General features: G+C 40.2%; 1 protein-coding gene across 2 annotated transcripts in view; it reads left to right on the plus strand.

Moving 5' to 3' along the window:
* The window catches only part of SLAIN2 (SLAIN motif family member 2), a 61,082-nt gene that overhangs the window by 24,167 nt on the left and 18,111 nt on the right, over positions 1 to 18,804 (plus strand). Inside the window, exons 3-7 of one of the 2 annotated variants that reach the window (XM_054029867.1) lie at positions 3,632 to 3,796; positions 5,032 to 5,193; positions 6,424 to 6,780; positions 8,504 to 8,641; positions 15,613 to 15,690. In XM_054029867.1, the coding sequence (XP_053885842.1) occupies positions 3,632 to 3,796; positions 5,032 to 5,193; positions 6,424 to 6,780; positions 8,504 to 8,641; positions 15,613 to 15,690 (900 nt within the window). The remainder of the gene's footprint in view (positions 1 to 3,631; positions 3,797 to 5,031; positions 5,194 to 6,423; positions 6,781 to 8,503; positions 8,642 to 15,612; positions 15,691 to 18,804) is intronic. The other variant, XM_054029868.1, reaches the window with a different exon arrangement.

Below are 18,804 nucleotides of genomic sequence, written 5' to 3' on the forward strand. Positions count from 1 at the left end.
AGAGACCTTCTAAAAAACATTAAAATGTATTACCGGCACGCAAAACCTTAAATCAGAGTGAATAAATGAAGACTCGGCACACAACTTCTGAAAGGTTGCCGACCCCTGTTGTAGTAAGATGAGTTAAGTTAGAAGATTAATTTCCTAATCAAAGTGTAATGCATGTATTCAACTACAAATAGACTACCTTTTTTAAGCGGACACACTTGAACAGGTATAATAGATCAATCTGAAGTAATCATAGCTCTGGGATGTTTACGTCCTGTTTTTCAGTGACCTGAGATGTAGTGCTATCTAAGTAGTTAAGTATACTGTGAACTTAATCTGAAAACAATATACCCCGTATATATTCATTCATTAGCCCATTCGTTTATAAGCCGACTCCACAAGATGGTTAGGTAAAAATAGCAAAAACTGTATGACTCTTTCATAAGCCAACCCTGTATTTCAAGGGTTGGCAAACTTTGGCTCCCAGCCGTCAGGGTAAGCTGCTGGTGGGTTGGGATGTTTTGTTTAGCTCGAGCGTCTGCAGGCATGGAGCCCCGCAGCTCCCTGTGGCCTGCAGCTCCCATTGGCTGGGAACAGCGAACTGCGGCCACATGGAACTGAGGGGCTCCATACCTGCCGACGCTCCAAGTAAACAAAACGACAGTGTATTAGATATTCAATTAAATGATTCCATAGAGTTTAAAATAATCTTATTTTGATGTAGACCCGTTTATAAGCTGACCCACGCTCTTTGATGCATCACATTTTTACCAAAAATATTCGGCTTATGAATGAGTATATACGGTAACCTTGGAGCCACTCAAGATCCAAACTGAAAAAATTAGGCTAAAAAGCAGGGACATAAGAAATGTCCTAATAAGAACTGCTAGGTTGTGGAATAACCTTGCAACAGTAGAGGTGGAGCCCAATTGACTGGACAAAATATTAAAAACAATAGCAAATACACAGAAGTGAACAATCCTGCACTACTGGGAGGAAAAACTCTATTGTACTCGTCCAAAATATACTCGTCCACTATAAGCTACAGCAGGTTCAGCAGCTAATGTAGGCTAACTATAGTGTGATAACTTTGATACATTAAACATTTATTTGCCCTCATGAGCAGAGAGAGTTTCTGAAGCAAGAATAATAGCTTATAAAATTTTGCTATTTGAACAGATATTGATCACAAATAAGCAACCATTTGACCTCTCTGAATGAGGCATTTCACCCCGAAATATTACGTTCCTCTTACACCAACATACAAAACCCAGAGGAAGTAACGCTGGCAGCAAGGACAGTTTACTCTTAATTAAACAATGTTTCTGTGTAAATTTTGCTGCTGTAGCAGTGCACTTCAATTATTTCAATAAAGAATCTGTCACTTACCCCTGGTTATATTGTTTCTGATACCGAGGTATAATAGTAGTATATCTTCACCATTCAGCTTTATCTGAAGCTTTTTCTTTTGTGCAAAATAAATAAATATTCAGATAGACTTGAGCAGTACTAAGAACGGTGTTTTGTTTAGGGTTTTTTTTTTTTTTTTACAGTAAAACATCTGGGAGTTAACGTGTTAGTTTTTTAGGTATACACGGTGCCACGAAACTCTGGAGACCTCATTTGAATAATTGTGAATCATCTTGCTTTTCAACCAAACTATTTGCAGTTTTATGATCTTTCGAGATTTGAGTGACACTTGTGTCACCACAGCCTTATTTTGTCATTCTTCTGTAGCATGAAGGTACTTTAAGCCTCAGGTAGGGTAGAGGTCTTCATGGATGACAATTTAGTGGCAGTTCTGTAATGTGGGTCATGCAAATACTACTTTTTAAAATATTCTGTGTACACTTCTGAAGTGCTTTGAATTGTAGTCAAGTCACTTTGAATCCTAGACAAAGGTAGACTTGATTGAAGAATTTCCCTTTAGATCAGATGATGATATTGTGTTTAAGAAGTAATGACACCACTAGGGGAGACAAAGAGCTGTGGTGTCTCAATGTGCATACAGTTTGCAACTGTACATCTTTCATCATACCCAGATGGTTTCATTAATATACAATCCGAGTGACTAGCTAAGGCAGGGATGGGCAAACTATGGCCCTGGGGCTGCATCTGGCCCTCCAGATGTTTTAATCCAGCCCTCGAGCTCCCGCTGGGTAGTGGGGCTTACCCTGCGCTCCAGCCAGGGAGTGGGGTCGGGCGCTTGCCCTGCTCCGCACAGCTCCTGGAAGCAGCGGCATGCCCCTCCTCCGGCTCCTATACGGAGGAGCAGCCAGGTAGCTTTTCATGCTGCCCCTGCAGCTCCCATTGGCCAGGAACTGCGGCCAATGGGAGCTGCAGGGGCAGTGCCTGTGGATGGGGCAGGCACAGAGCTGTCTGGCTGTGCCTCTGCATAGGAGCTGGATGGGGGACATGCTGCTGCTTCTGGGAGCTGCTTGAGGTAAGTGCCACCCGAAGCCTGCACCCCTGACCCCCTTCCGCGCCCCGACCCCCTGCCCCAGCCCTGATCCCCCTGCTGCCCTCAAACCCCTCGCTCCTAGCCCAGAGCACACTCCTCAATCCCAACCCCTCATCCCCAGAGCCCGCACCCCCAGCTGGAGCCCGCACACACCCCCGCACCCCAACCCCCAATTTTGTGAGCATTCATGACCTGCCATACAATTTCCATACCCAGATGTGACCCTCGGGCCAAAAAGTTTGCCCACCCCTGAGCTAAGGGCTTGTATAAGAGTTAGCTGGATGAGGCTCAACTAGAATGAGAATAGAAGGTTATTCTGGTAGGCTTCCATTGACTCCTTTGACTGAGGTATCCTATTACTCACTTTACTTCTGAAGGTCTTATTATATACGTGCAACTGGTTTTTTGGATGTTGAGGGCAACAGCTGTAGAGCAAAGACCAAGAGCGCTTTTCCTGTTTGTACTTTGGAAAGAAAAAGGTCACAATTTTCTTGTCAATGCGAGCATGTTTTGGCAGCCAGAACTTTGTCCTTCCCAAGTGCATCATGAATTGTATATGGTTGCTTCAGAAGCCTGCTTAACTAGTACCAAATGCAGTTGCCCTCTTGCTTAGCAGCCCTCTTTGCATGGATATGTGCCATGGCTTCCATTTTGCTTGTGTGCAATTCAAGTTGGTTCACCTTAACGTTTTCTGTCCTGAGTACCTTAGAGACTGCTTTTATATTGGTTACTATAGCAGTTAACAATAGCCAAGGTGCTTGAGCCTGTCCTGTAAAAAGGGGGAAGCCTAGAGTCTGGTATTTTATGGAAGAGTTTGCTTCACTTTTCCTTTCCACCCCCACAGTCTGAGCTATAGGGCACTCTACAAGGCTTATCTACTGGTCTTTAGAAGCGGAGGTGAGTTAAGTGGTGTGGATTTAGTACTATTGAGTTGGGTGAGGAAAACTTGTTAGGGGTTATTGTTCTCTCATTTTTTGGGTGTATTTTTTATGATTGTATGTGTCTGGAACCTAAGATAGGCACTTCTTGTAAACCTAAAAACACAATGTTTTTCTGGTGACTGAATTGTTTTACTTGAATTGCCTAGTAACATAATCATGTTGAATTACTTTAAATACTACTGTATCTATGTTGATCTTCACCAACTCCTTCAATGTGGCTTTTTTCCCCCTTTTCATACAGTCCTCAAGAGACCGTGTTTGTACAGTAACCCTTTCAGTGCGGTCAGTTACACAAGCCCTTATAGTCCAAATGCTAGCAGCCCCTACAGCAGTGGTTTCAACTCGCCTTCCTCAACACCAGTGAAACCCCCTTTAGTGAAACAGCTCGTATTTCCTGGTAGCTCAGGTAAGTTTCTGTTCTAAAAACATTGTGTGCTCTTGAGTTGTGGGTTGGACTAGTAAGGAGTTAAAGCTTATGTGGATAAGAAAAGATAATATACTGTACTAACAACTTGAGTTTCAGTAGGAAGCCTGCATCATATGTAAGATACTAACTTTATAGGAAAAGTATTTGGCCAGCTTATTTTGGTATGAGGTATAGTTATGCTGTTTCCCTCTGGGTCTTTTCTGTACTAGTCAAGTACCGTTACATGGACAAATAATGCATGTAACTTAATTGTATGGATATGAGTCATATTGCATTTATTAAAAGGTTTAGTGCAGCTTTTTGGAATGTATGTTTATAATGGTTATCTGCACTAATATGGCTGCAAAGCCTACAATTCTCTTATGCACTGAGGCACTGGTATAGGCAGCATCAGTGCAGGTGGTGTAGAATCTTGTGGTACCCTATAATCTTGGTGTGAAGTAAGTGTGTGCGTGTGTATGAAAGATATGTCGTGAAACTGCAGTCTGACACGCACACAATAACCTTTGACATTTTTTTGCCTTTATCTTTGGCTTTTTGACTGTCAGTTTCTCTGGGACATCAGCAGACCTATTGGAGAATGGGGAAGACATCGGAAATGTGAAAGACTTTCTAGCAGCTTGTACAGTTCGGCAAATGTTGATTAATAGAACAACTTTAAACAAATAGTATTGGTTACTGGATGTATAAAAAAAGATTTTTTACCTAAGTTACATAAGTATTAAATTCCAGTTACATATTTAAGATTGTAAGTTAACACGTTGCATATGCAGTTATCAGCAAATCTCTTGACGTTTACCTCTTGAAAATAAAATCTCTTAAAGTTTATAAAGTCATAGATTCTAAGACCAGCAAGGACCCCTGTAATAATGTAGTGTGCTCTCCTGTATAACACAGGCCATAGGACTTCCCCAAAATAATTCTGGTTTAAACTAGAGCACATCTTTTAGAAAAACATCCAATTTTGTGGAGAATCCACCACAATGCTTGAAAATGGTTTCAATGGTTTATTACCCTCACTGCTTTAAAAAAAGCCTTATTCCCTGTCTGAATTTGTCTAGTGAATTAGTTGTTTTGATAGATAGTGGGACATCCAGTCTTTCATCCACTAGTAGCCACCGAACTACTATGGAAAAACTAGTAGCTACTGAGCAATTGAAATACACTGCAGTGTATTTTGTGGGTTTTACTTTAATTTCTTTATTCTTGTACAGGTCATTTTAAAAGTTCAGCAGATAGAAATCCTTCACTAAGCCCACAGTCCTCTATAGACAGTGAATTAAGTGCTTCAGAAATGGATGAAGACTCTATTGGATCAAATTACAAGCTAACTAATGTCACAGATGTGCAAATTCTAGCTCGGATGCAGGAGGAAAGTAAGTATTTTGCATACTGAAAGGCAACTCTTCTTTGATTACATAATTCCTTTAAACTTCAGCTGCAGACATTTTTAACTTTTTTACGCAGCAATGGGGGAAGAATGGTAGAGGAGCGAGCAGGAGTTGCTGAGACTTATCAAATAGATGGCCCTAATGGTAAAGTTAGAGCAATGAACTACTACATGGGAAAACCAGGTTTGAAATGGTCCCCCAAACTTGTACTTTGGGCAGAAGTCCTTAAAAGGTGGGTGAGGCATTGCACACTAAGTTGTTGGAGGGGATGGGGATGGAAAATAGGTATAGGTTTTATGCAGTTCTGCAAACTGTGGCACTTTCTGTAACATGACTGGCTGATCCTTTTGCCTTCTGGTTAGAGGAGGATAAAGTTGCTGTAAGGAGTTGGATTTAGAGGTAAGGGGCAAAAGAAATACAGGCAGACAGGAGAGGCAAATTGATAGCCCACAGTGGACTTTTTTTAAATGCTAGTTGGACTCCCCTATTATCCTAAGTCCCTTCTTCAGGGGACAAGTACTGCTTTAGCATGCATCTGGCTTGGTGAGCTCAGTACTCAAAGCCTGGAGAATAAATTCTTTTGTTTGTCCACAGAACAGGTACAGATGTGAAAAGCAGTCATGCACTTGATGTAGTTTTGATGTAGCCTTTGTTCAGCCTTTTGTCTATTTTGTTTTTAGCTTCTGTGGAGATTGCCAAAGGTGCTAATTATCATGGTTACTAATCTACCAGAATAGTTCTCAAACTGGCTTGTGGCCCACTTGCTGGTGGTCTACGTATAAAGCTGGCTGATCACACAGGTCTTACTTCCAGTTGCTTATTAGTGCTGTTAGTAAGAAATACATTTAATATTCTTCCTAATATTATTTTTCTAGGTAAGTAATTGCTGTAGTTGTCAGTGTTATGATGCAGATATAAGGGGGAGGTGAGCAACCAAAAATATAAGATGTGGTCCACACTATGGAAAAAAAACAAGATTGAGGAACCCGTCACAGGAAAGGGACAGAGATCAGCTCCTTATTTCACATAGGCTACCAACTATCAGATAACTTTGTTGGTACAGATCTGGGATGAAATGGAATCCTCAAATAAGAGGAACTAGGATTTGCTAAATATGACTTTGAACTTGGGGTCGGTATTTGTATACATCATCTATATAGTAGTATCCATTTCTAGTCTAAGATAATCTGTAAACAACGTTCTTACTGTTGTCAGGTCTCCGGCAGGAGTATGCAGCCACTACTTCTCGACGTAGTTCTGGTTCCTCTTGCAATTCTACAAGACGAGGTACGTTTAGTGATCAGGAACTTGATGCACAGAGCTTAGAGGATGAAGAAGACAGTACACATCATGCAGTGCATCCAGCTGTTAAGTTCTCACCATCGCCACGCAACTCACCATGGCCCTCACCAAAGCAGTCTCCCAGGAATTCTCCTCGTTCTCGATCACCTGCTCGAGGTCTGGAATATAACAGAGTGTCACCCCAGCCTATGATTAGCCGCTTACAGCAACCTCGTCTTTCGCTTCAAGGCCATCCTACGGACTTACAGACTAGCAATGTCAAAAGTGAAGGTAAAGAGCTTTGTCTCAATTGTGTGCACTGAGCACTAATGTAGTAGTATAGTGTTGTAAATAAATGTAGAGCTCGGTTTGCAATGTGAGTGATCAATAACTTGTGGCAAACCAGGTAAACCTAAGCTATCCAAAAAAAAAATACAAAGGCTCATGGATACCAATGGGACTTGAGAGCTCTCACACTTGTATTTTTTACTTCAATCCAGTGACATGAGGGATTATATACCTATTTCCTGCATCTGACTGACTGTATTTCTTCTAAATCAGGATGGCCCAGTGAACAGCCACTCATCCTGATAAAACAGCTGTCCTCCCACTCCCATCTAAAGCACTTCTCACTTGGATGAACTCCAGCATTACTTGGGTTGGGGACATATGGAGCAGCTAATGAGTTCTGTCCTAATCCCTGCAGAGCATAGAAGCTCCACAGGGACAAATAACCAAGGTGCTGCGATACTTTAGTGGATGTGGTATTAAAACCTAGCTAGAATCCCCAGAACAGGGAAATGCCATGTGTTGGGAAGGGAAGGTCTTTCCAGTCCTTCTATTCAACAAGTTGGCAGGGGTGTGAGTATGGGCATTCCCTGAAGATGACCGTCTCAAACTATGGCCCTGTTAAATTGAGTCTAATGTACAGACAAAAGATACTTACTTAGGTTATGTCTACACTGTGCACCCTACAACAGCACAGCTGTGCCGCTGCAGCCACACTGCTGTAAGGTGCACAGTGTAGCCACTCTCTGTTGCCAGGAAAGAGCTCTCCTGGCGACAAAATAAAACCACCCCCAACAATGGGCAGTAGCATTGTCGACAGGAGAGTGGCTCCTGCTGACGAAGCGCTGTCCACACCGGTGCTTTTCGGCATTAAAACTTTTGGTGTTAGGGGTGTGTTTGTTTTATTTTTTCACGTCGCTGAGTGACAGAAGTTTTAACGATGAAAATGCCAGTGTAGAAATGACCTTAGAAAGCTGTTAATTGTTTAAAATGCAGATTGGAAACCTATGTAAGAATATGCACTTTTGTGTAATGTGTTTAATGGCTTGGACTTTAGTTTTTGAATTTTAAAGATCCCATGGTGCTCTTTGCAAAAACACAAGTGTTAGCCCTGGCATCTTGGCACAAATTCCATTCTGGATAATTGTGCCTAGCTAAAACTATATGCAGTTTCAGTTAGTGTCTTGTCAAAATAAACTGTACTGTTAAGTAACGACCATGTTTCACCTCAGATGATTGCACTTCAGTAGTAGGTGGAATGAATCTTTTTTTTTTTTTTTTAATTTATATATATATATATATATAATATATATATATTGGAAACTAATTATATAATACTTTTTCAAAAACTGTTACTTAGGCATAAATTGATGGGAAAAATTACTATGGTCAAACATTGTGTAATATATAGTACAAAAAATCATAGGTTCACAATGCAGATAATCTGAGTTTCAAAATCAGCTATATTTCTGACTTGCACACAGCAAAATTGCTAAGTATTTGGGAAGAAAATACATGCAGAATATTTCATACGTGAGGCATAAGAAAATAATTATGTAATCTGTAGAACAGTAGAATGGTCTAAATAGTATTTAGTTTTTAATTTGCAGTGCAGTTTTATACAGCAAAATTAATTTTCAGGTCAGTTTTTGAAGAAAGTCAGTTATGTTGTCAGTCTTCTGCATCAGATTGTATGTTGTGTCTTTGTATTGTTTTTTTTATACAGAAAAACTAAGGCGTAGTCTTCCAAACCTGTCCAGGACATCTAACATCCATGCTGAGTCTGTGAAAAACAGCAGAAGTGATTCAAATTTTCAAGTGCCAAATGGAGGAATACCTCGCATTCAACCTCAGGCTTCAGCCAGTAAGTATCTTTACAGTGATGTTGTAAACCCATATTTGGAATTAGATTGAAAGCAGTAACATGTGTTTACATTTTCATGGTAAAGAGAACCATTTCAGAAAGAACTACACATAACATTAGCCTTGATGTTTAGTCAAGTCTGAGATCAGGTTATATATAAATGCCGAATCTGACAGGAAAAAAAACCCAGGTTGTTTCCAAGGTTAGCACTTCTCTTCCATTAAAATTATGTATGTGCCTACTATTGTCCAAGTTATTTTTCATAACTTCTTAATATTTTCCTCACCCTCTTGAAGTTTCCACAAAAACTTGAAATTGAAGAGATTTCCCCTCTTTTTCCCTTAATTGTGTGTGAGATTGCTTGTAATTGTTGAAATGCGGCATTAGTGCTGTATTTTCCTCCATAAAATGAATACTGGTGAAGAATTACATGAACTTTGAACTGATGAGAGAACATCAGTTGTTACTTGTATACAAAATATGACGGTCCCTTTTTAAAAATGATATATTTAATATTTTGGTATATTCTGGTACATGTGTTTAGTATACATACACTTAAGACTAGAGTACTGTGGAAACCATTTTTATTTACTATAATTAGAGAACTTGTACAGTGCTACTTTGTACTGTTGCATTTTCTTTTCAAGATTTTATGAAAACTAACTTTCTGGTTTTCTTCACCTTTTAATTATATTGCAGTACACAAAAATGAGGTAAATATGGTTTTTAAAGGATGCTGAAAGCTGATCTGAAATTACATCTATTTGTCTTGTTTTGGCTGTCATTTATCTCTCTTCCTCTGCCCTATCAGATGGGTCTCTTCTTTGTAAGCCAGTGAAGTAATGAAATGCAGGATATCAAAAATGCAAAAATCCATGCTCAAATAAAGGATTCTTGCAAGTTTCAATAAGTTTCAAGTAAAGGGTGAAATGACTTTCAAATCCCCATTATGTGCACATACATTACTGTCAAGCAAAACCAACCTAATGCTCTGCGTTAGTTGTGGGAGGGTCATTAAGCTATGAACTGCAAGATTAGATTTTTATTCATATTGCAGGCCTCTCCTTAAAGGACTTACTACTTTAAAAAACAAAACAAAAGCAAATGTATTTTAAGGTGTAAGTCTAACAGTTCTGTACCTGTATCTGTTTAATCTTCAAATATTCATTCACAATTGGATGCTTCTACGATAATGTGATGACCATCTTTGTCTAAGCATTAAAGGTTTAATTTGTAGATTTTTAGTGTGTGAAATTCTAAAGGAAGGAAAACATGATCAAATGATTAAGGAAGAAAACATGAATTGTTATTTCAAGTTTGTTAGGCAATAAAACATTATTAGATACAAGCTTCTGAAATATGTGGTGTATATCCTTACTGGATTAATAGTTTGACTTAAAACTATTAAAGCAAGAAACTCAGTTGAAGAACTACTTCCACTGTCAGACAAACTATATATAAAATCCCATTAAAGTATATATTATCACACTGGTCTACAGTAAGTTAAAAAACAATTTGATAGCAGCTCTCCTAAGGGAATATTTCAGTGGTAGTTTTAATTGCTTAAGAACGTTCCATATTTGTAAGAATTTAAAACAAAAGGAGGGTTTTAGCAAACCCATATGGGTTACTTGGGGGCAAAAATATTAATATTGAGCAAACTTGAAGGAAAGACTATATAAAACTTACTTGGCCAGGACACTTCTGATTGTTCACTATACAAGAGTTAAACTTTTCACAGCCTAGCTTGTACTGCTTAATCCTGCCATGAAGTCATAATATTGTGACTTCATGTTTAGCATGGTAATTAGACTGTAGGATTCAAAGTAATGGATGCCCTTGTTTAAACAGTGTCATTAATTAACAGACAGATAAGAATTACGGAAATCGTTAGATGAATTTTTTATATCCAATACTTGAACATTTTTTCAAAGCACAAAAGTCCATGTAGATTAACTGGATTTATATAAATTGGATTTAATGAATAAAGCCCAGACTTTTACCTCTTACAGTTTCCTGGCTCTTGTTGATGTTAGATCCTTGCTACTGAATATACAAACCAATGTTGTTGTTTTTTAAAAGATTTAGAATGTGAAGTAAATCTATTTAGGATGGTCTTGTGTGTGTACATACAAACATCCAGTTTTAAGTATTGAGTTCCTGGAATTCTGATCATTTCTGTATTTGAACTTCCATTTTTTCCCCATTGAGTTTGTATTAAACTGTTTCACTTTGGACAATTGCCACTGTTAAATTGTTGCAAAGTTTGTCATGTTCTATGAATATGTTTTCCTGTAGCAAGGACTTCTTGGGTTTTGAGATCCAAATCTTTCACTTGCTGGTCTTGCATGAGCTTAACCTTGCAAGGTTGCTACATTTCAATCTAAGGTCATTGCTTTTTTCTTGTTAAAGGCTGCTGTTCACTAGCTAATGTACATGCTCTGCTATGGCTGCATTACTGAATGTGCTGTGGATGCTGGCAATTGAAAATTAGTTGGGAATGCAGTAGGATCTCTATATTGGCAACTACTCAGATATGTGATATGTTTGTTGAACAGGCAACTTTAGAGATGTGTAAGTGGAAGAAATGTACTTCCATACATGATCTTCCGTATGTGTAGTTGTACTGGGTATAAAGACAGTTACTCTGATAAATTCTTAACTGTAATCCAACTGAAAAATTATTTTCAAACAGTCTGATGCAGTCTAGTGTAAAGTCACCACTTAATCAGTCCATCTATAAGTAGTGTATTAGTTTCTATTTAAAACTGGCTAAATTACACATTCCTATTTGTAGCTATTTAAAACTCCCGAGTGATATCTAAAAAATCACTTTGTGAATGTAGATAAACTATGGAAGGAGTGTCTCTTCTTACTAGGTCTTAACTATCCATATTGTAATACTTAAGTTCCATATATCAAAGAACAAGCTCTTGCAAATATCTTTGGACCTTGGATTTTCAAATATTGTATAACTGCAGGAACAGAGTCACACATTCCTTTAGAGTTTGTCTCCCAAACCATGCAAACCTCTGAAAAGCTATTGGGAAAACTTTTAGGGGGAGCTTCCAGATAGAGGACAGATACTTCTATTAAATCAAGTACATAATACATATCCTTGCACTTATATCAATGTATTAAAATTCAAATGTACTAGGTGAAATCCTAAAAGTGGAGTTAAACACACTTGGCTGTTGTTAATTCAGTGTGCAGCATCTACAGCTTAGTTGCCTACTTATCCTTTGATAAAGTGGCTGAAATCATAAATGGCTATGGTGAAGCTCTGTAGCACGCACAGAGGATAAAAAGAAAAATCAAACATTCTGATGCAAACAATGGCCTACATTACTATAGTTTTTGTTGATTTGGAATATTGCTTTAAAACTATTTGTTAGAAATCTGCATTGCACTTAAAAAGTGTGCCATCTGTGGCAGAGTACATTTAATAGTATTCGTAGCATTTTACAAGTAGCATAATTGTAGGTGTAAGCTTTAAAGTTCAACTTTATGTAACCAAAACTGATAGAAATAGATGAAATATCTTAAATATTTGCATTGGATATTATATCAGATTACATTCTGCATATTCACCTAAGGGAAACTGCTTGTTTCCTCAGCTTTGCTCCCCTCCAACGCCTGAAATTCTTTTCAGTGATACTAGTGCCGATAATTATGTAGTTAAATAATCTTCATGGAGTATATCAGAGAATTTGATCTGTAAATGGGACATCTGTTTTAAAATCTTACATATTGATCCACTAACCTCACTTGCAAATGAAATGTAAGTATCATGATAGAAAAAATCACTTAAAAACTTCAATTCTAGTACCAGATCTTAATTCAAATCAGACAGTTAAACAAGATCAGAGAATCAGCAAAATTAATGGGTGGCTTCCGTACCCAAATATAAATAGGTTGAATAGTATATTAGGACATGGATTGGAAAAATAAATCTGCCTTTTAAATTCATTCTTGAGAAACTTTCTTCTAGAGCACACAAGAAGCTGCTGCTCTTGTCTTTGAGTGGTGTTATACAGCACAATGAGACAAAGTAAATGTGACTGAATCTATAAGAAACCAGTAGGCAGAGGCATAGATAAACGTGATGGGCTAGTGGTCTGTTACAGTTTAATTCCTAGATATGATTGTTTGGAAGCTTTTGTTCATTTCTACAATTAGAACAGTTGTGTGCTTTGTGATATCTTTTATCGCTTTTCTTGTTTGTGTAAATGGGGGTACATTGTATAAAAATGTTTTACAACCTAGAAATTAAGTTCAGCAAAGATTCCCAGTGAGTTTGTACGTCAGAAGCGGTGATGAAACCGTGTAGAGGTTGTGTATGTGCGTGTGAAGCTACACGCTTCTATCACAGAATGGGGTTCAGACTGGTTAGGCTCTAGCTCAGGCGTAGGCAACCTATGGCACGTGTGCCGAAGGCGGCATGCGAGCTGATTTTCAGTGGCACTCACGTTGCCCAAGTCCTTGCCACTGGTCTGGGGGGGCTCTGCATTTTAATTTAATTTTAAATGAAGCTTCTTAAACATTTTAAAAGCCTTATTTACTTTACATACAACAATAGTTTAGTTATATATTATAGACTTATAGAAAGACCTTCTAAAAACGTTAAAATGTATTACTGGAATGCGAAACCTTAAATTAGAGTGAATAAATGAAGACTGGGCACAGCACTTCTGAAAGGTTGCTGACCCCTGCTCTAGCTGGTACAAAGTATCACCACTGTTCTTTGAATTTATGAATTACAGAGCTAGCACCTTGTGTTATATTTATGAGCACTTCATTATTTTTTACTATTTTATGAAAGAATAGCAATTCTGAGTAAACATTTTTTATTATAGCATTTAAGACCAAGGCAAGAAGACATGTTAGCCAGCCATAAATTGAGATGAGGAAAATTATGCAATTTTCTGTTCTCTTCCTCCCTACTCAAAGAGCTATTGTAGATTTTGAAGTGGAAGAGGGCCCATGGAGATAATCTTACATTATGATTGAATATGAATGATTGTAAAGTTGGAGAAGTTAAAAGTATTTAAAAAATGTTACTAAGGTGCTAATTTTTTCCCCCATCAAAGTGCCACCAATTCTGGTGTTTGACTTGATGGAGAGTGCTGTGGGGCTTGGTGGGCAGGACAGGCTTGTATTCATATCTATCCTCCATCAGGGGTTATGCCAAGGATGGTAACTTAGGTCTGATCTACACCATTTTAGTACTGGTATAACTGTCAGGTAGGTATGTGTTTCTCCCACGCCCCCCAGTAGTTACACTGATACAATTCCTAGTGTGGATGTAGTTATACCAATGTAAAGTTGCTATATACTGGTATAGCTTATTCCCATTCCTATATTACTTATACTGGTATAAGAACTTTGGTATAATTGCCGTACACACTGGGGACATTATACACTTCACACCAGTACACTGTAAATGGTGCAATTTTTGTGTGTAGACAAGGCCTTAGGTTTCAGTAGAGTCTACACCCAGCTAGTGAAGATTGCTGTGAGAGTATACTGAATCTCTGAATTCCTGGCATGTTCCTTCCTGCCAAGCATCTGCTGCTCCTAGAACTTTGCTGGCTGGCTGTTGGCAAATGGTAGGTTACAGGGACCCTTTAAGGTACTAACACAGGGGCGAGCAGACTTTTTGGCCTGAGGGCCGCCTCAGGTTTTGTAAATTATATGGAGGGCCGGTTAGGGGAGGGGGTCATGGCCCGGCCCCCACCTCCTATCTGCCCCCTCCCAACCACCCCCCAGGACTCCTGCCCCATCCAACCCCCCCGTTCCCTGACGGCCCCTCTGGGACCCCTGCCCCATCCCCACACACCCTTTCCCTGTCCCCTGACTGCCCCTGGAACCCCTGTGTCTGACTATCCCCTGCCACCCCATCCACCCCCTCTCCTTCCTGACTGCCCCCCGGGACTCCTGCCCCCATTCAACCTCCTGTTCCCCCCCCCAACCACCATCCACATCCCCGCCCCCTGACCACCACCCTGAACTCCCCTGCCCTCTATCCAATCCCCCTTGCTCCCTGCCCCCTTACTGCACTGCCTGGAGCACCGGTGGCTGGCGGTGCTACGGCCATCCCGCCCGGCTGGACTCGGGCCATGCTGCCGCCGCCGCCACCAGTTAGGCTGGGCTCTGCAGCTGCCCTACCCCATGAGCTCACAGCCCTGCCACCCAGAGCATTGGGCGGGCAGCAGAGTGAGTGAGCTGAGGCTGCAGGGGAGGGGACAGCAGAGCAGGGGCCGGGGTCTAGCCTCCTGGGCCAGGAGCTTGGGGGCTGGGCAGGACGGTCCCGCAGGCTGGATGTGGCCCACGGGCCGTAGTTTGCCCACCCCTGCACAAACAGGACTAGTTTTTTTTGCTGAGATCTATTCTTGCAGAAGCCAGCAAAGCCCAATAATTCTGGAACATATATAAATTTGATGGCTGGCAATCCTGAATTTGATTGATTATTAGCTTGCATACATTTTTGTAAGTTTGAGCGGAAAGTCACCTTTTCTGAAAGTTTCTCTGCTTTAAAAGGAAAATTAACCTTGTTTTTTATCAAGTTAAATCTGACAGTCAGTCTTAGTTTCCATCTTTACTTTATATCTAATCTTGCACTGAGATTGCTGTGGCATGTTAGCTGGTGGCTTGTTCTCCCTTTGGTGTGTGTATTTTGCCTTCCTGGGTTTTTAGCCCTGCAAGAAACTTCTTTACTATTAAGGAATTTGTGCATTTTGCACCACAAAGTTTTTGACACTGTCCCTTTACAACCTTTTAATGCAGCAAGCACCACTTTAAAACAGAACACTTCACTTCTTCTTATAGAGCCATAACAGCTTTTGAAAACTGTTATTCACTTTACTAGCTGCTTGTTCCCTGATGCTTCACAAGCAGATGTGGTTCTATATCCCAAGTGAATTGAGTTGTTGTCTTTCTAGACAAATATAACACTTCTTATCTTTCAACAGCTATGCAAAGGCAGAAAAAATTGCCTCGTGCTGCCTTCAAAACCAAACAGTTTCTTCAAACTCCATCTACAAAAGGAGGTAACTAACTTACAGCCTCTTACCAAGTTCCAGCAAAACTCCGAAAACTGTTCACCTGTGTTAAATCTTATACCTTTAATTTAACAAATACAAACAATTACATGTAGAGACTAACAGTAAATTGAGTTTAATATATCAATATAGCACAATCCTGTCTTGTCTGCTGTGGGCAGAAAGGTTTCTTGAGACATGATTCAAAGACTTATGACTTCAAACATAAGAAATAAATAAAAAAAAAAAAATCAGTTCTGGATTAGCAAAGCTGATTTCTGAAGCCATATTCATTAAGGCTGCATTCATGAGATTAATTTTTAACACTGCGTTGTGTATTTTTTTTTAATTTCTCTTCTCCCTTTGCATTAGAAAAATGTCAACAATCATGACTGAAAAATTGTTGCCTTACATGTCTGTTAGAAATAGATGCTAGCCAATTAGTTACTCCTGAAAAAGTTCAAGTGTAGCAGCAATTTTTCTTAAGATATGTTGCAAAAATAACAATTATATGTTTTTAGTCAGAAAATAGTCTAGAAAATATTAGTATAGTAGCTCTGGTTGTTTATGCTATTAATGGCTCAAGTACATTCTTGCCAGAAGAATCAAAATTTAAACTTAAATCCGACTGGACCAAACTTAATATCTGAGCCCTAATTAGTTGTTTTAAATTCTGGTGGGCTTGTACAAGACACTATCATCTCACTATGAAGGTATAACCAAAACATATATTTATTAAAGTGCAGTTGATTCTGTTGTCTCTATTAAAGTGCTGAAGATCCTAGTGCAAGACCATGCTTCACCTTAAAATTAAGTACATTAGAGAAGTCTCTATTGTAAAGTCACTTATTTTATATCAGTGACTGGAATTTTTTCATACCAAATACTCAATTGATCTTAAAACATATCTCTGACAATTAATAGTCAATGCACAACTTAAAGCCACTAACAAGTTACATCATTGTATGCAGGAAGTTTTACTGTCTTCTGCCTTCCCCTTATTAATAGCACTTTCATCAACCTAATAAAATAAAATTTGTTCCAGATTCTTGTGGTTAATCATAAATATGTCTAACTGATCTGTTCAGAACATTTCCTAGCAACAGGGCCAGCTCTAGGATTTTTGCTGCCCAAAGCAAAAACAATTCTCCCCCCCCCCCCCGTTCTTTAATTACCCCAGCCCCGCCTCAACTCCGCCCCTTCCCCAAATCCCCAGCCCTTCCTCCTCCCCCCAGGCTCTCAAGCCTGGGAGGGAGGGGGAGAAGCAGCGCCCACGCCACGGCCACTCGGAGTCTTTCCCCCCCCCCCCCCAGGTTTGAGAGCCTGGGAGGGAGGGGGAGACCCTGAGCCGCTGCTGCATGCGAAACAGCTGATTCGCTTGAGAGCCTGGGAGGGAGGGCGAGTAGTGGCACGCGAATCAGCTGTTTCGCGCGCCGTGGCAGCAGCAGCGGAGGTGAGCTAGGGCGGCCGGGGCACATTTTTAGGGGTGGCATTTTGGCGCTGGCCATGCCGCCCCTAAAAATGTGCTGCCCCAAGCACCAGCTTGTTTTGCTGGTGCCTAGAGCCGGCCCTGCCTAGCAATATCAGGAATTTCACTCAATCTTGAGGATAACTAAAGAACTGAACTCTTTTTGCGAGACCTCTTTAGTCAGTCACCTGGATTGGAATAAAACTGCCAATGTTTCCTGAACAAAAAATTTTAATGCAGTCTTTCTGGCTAGCCATTTCCTTCTAGTCCTAATTCTGGATACTTCCCAGATTTTCTAGAGAGAACTGGACAGAATACTTATCAATCTGGAAATGTTGGAACCTGTAGAGGAATTTAGTAGCTTCTCTTGCTTGGGGTTTGAAGTGGTTTCTTTTAATTAGACTGTCAAAAATAAAATTCTAAAGCCCAAAGTTTAAAACACTCTAAAGTTTGTTATGCTGTCTTAGCATTCTAGGATCTTCATGAAAAGAGATCAAAACTATCTTCCATTTTGGTCTATAGATTTTTTTTTCAAGTAGTGTCCCTATAGGTACTTCACTGTATCTGTAACTGCGCCTCTGGTCAGAGACTTTAGATAGCAGTGTCCATTCAGCCCACACGTGCGCTGGGTCCCTCCCTCATGGTCTGCTTCAAGGCTGCATGAGGGAACCCCTCAGTTCCTTCCTTTGGCCTCAAACTGAGGGAGCAGTTGTCCCTTCCTTATCTGCATAAGTAGTAGTTGTTTTGGGTTCTTTTGTTCTTAATAGTTAGTGTTTCATTACCCCATTGCTTTAAAAAAAAGAAAGGGATCTTTAGTTTGTTTTTACCCTTTTTTGGAGGATCCTCCCCTTTCTTCCCTCAGGGTGTTTAGAAATCATTCTAACTACTTTCAGTTAAAAAAAGAAAAAAAGAATAGGAAGAAAAAGAACATCTCTTCTGTATTTTTCACAGGAGAGCTGGGCATTTTCTCTAACTTGAAGAGGTGCCTTTCCTGCAAGGAGTTGATTCCAGTAACAGACACACACTCTCACTGTGTCTGAGGTAGTCCCATTTCCCTCAGAAGTGCTCCCTCTGCCAGCAGCTAAAGGCAAGGTTTCGTAAAAACTGGGAGCTGAAGTGAAAACTCCTCCTTATGAAAAAGGCACTTCAGCCAAGAGGGGACTCCGGTGCCAACCCTGGCTCATCCCCAGAGCCTTCTACTTCAAAAGGGTAGAGTTGTGAAAAAACCCGCAGACTCCCCCCTGTAAAGGCTCGAGCTCGACAAAAAGGGCTCCAAGCCATTGACCAGCCAGAGGGGTTCCCCAGCATGATCGGCCACTATGGCACCCAGAGGATGTCATTTTCATGGCCTCTCGCTGTGGCCTGCTGTCACAATACAAGGGACCTCCCCAGTTCCTTCAAGCTGACCTGCAATCATGGTATGGACTTCCTTGGGCACCCCCACCACCCTTGCCCTTACCTCCCTAATGGCCTTATTGGGATCCTTTTGTGATGTACACAACCTACGTATTGAGGGCATACAGTGTCTTTCAGAGAGAGTTCACCAGATGGTCCCCTATAGCATCACTGTCCAGAGCTCCTGAGCCAGAGGTGGAGGAAACTTTTGAAGACCAGGAAAAAAAGGCTCAAAGGGGAAGCTCCCCCCGCAAACTTCT

The sequence above is a fragment of the Malaclemys terrapin genome, chromosome 5 (genome assembly GCF_027887155.1).
Source record: "Malaclemys terrapin pileata isolate rMalTer1 chromosome 5, rMalTer1.hap1, whole genome shotgun sequence".
In the NCBI taxonomy this organism is placed as follows: Eukaryota; Metazoa; Chordata; order Testudines; family Emydidae; genus Malaclemys; species Malaclemys terrapin.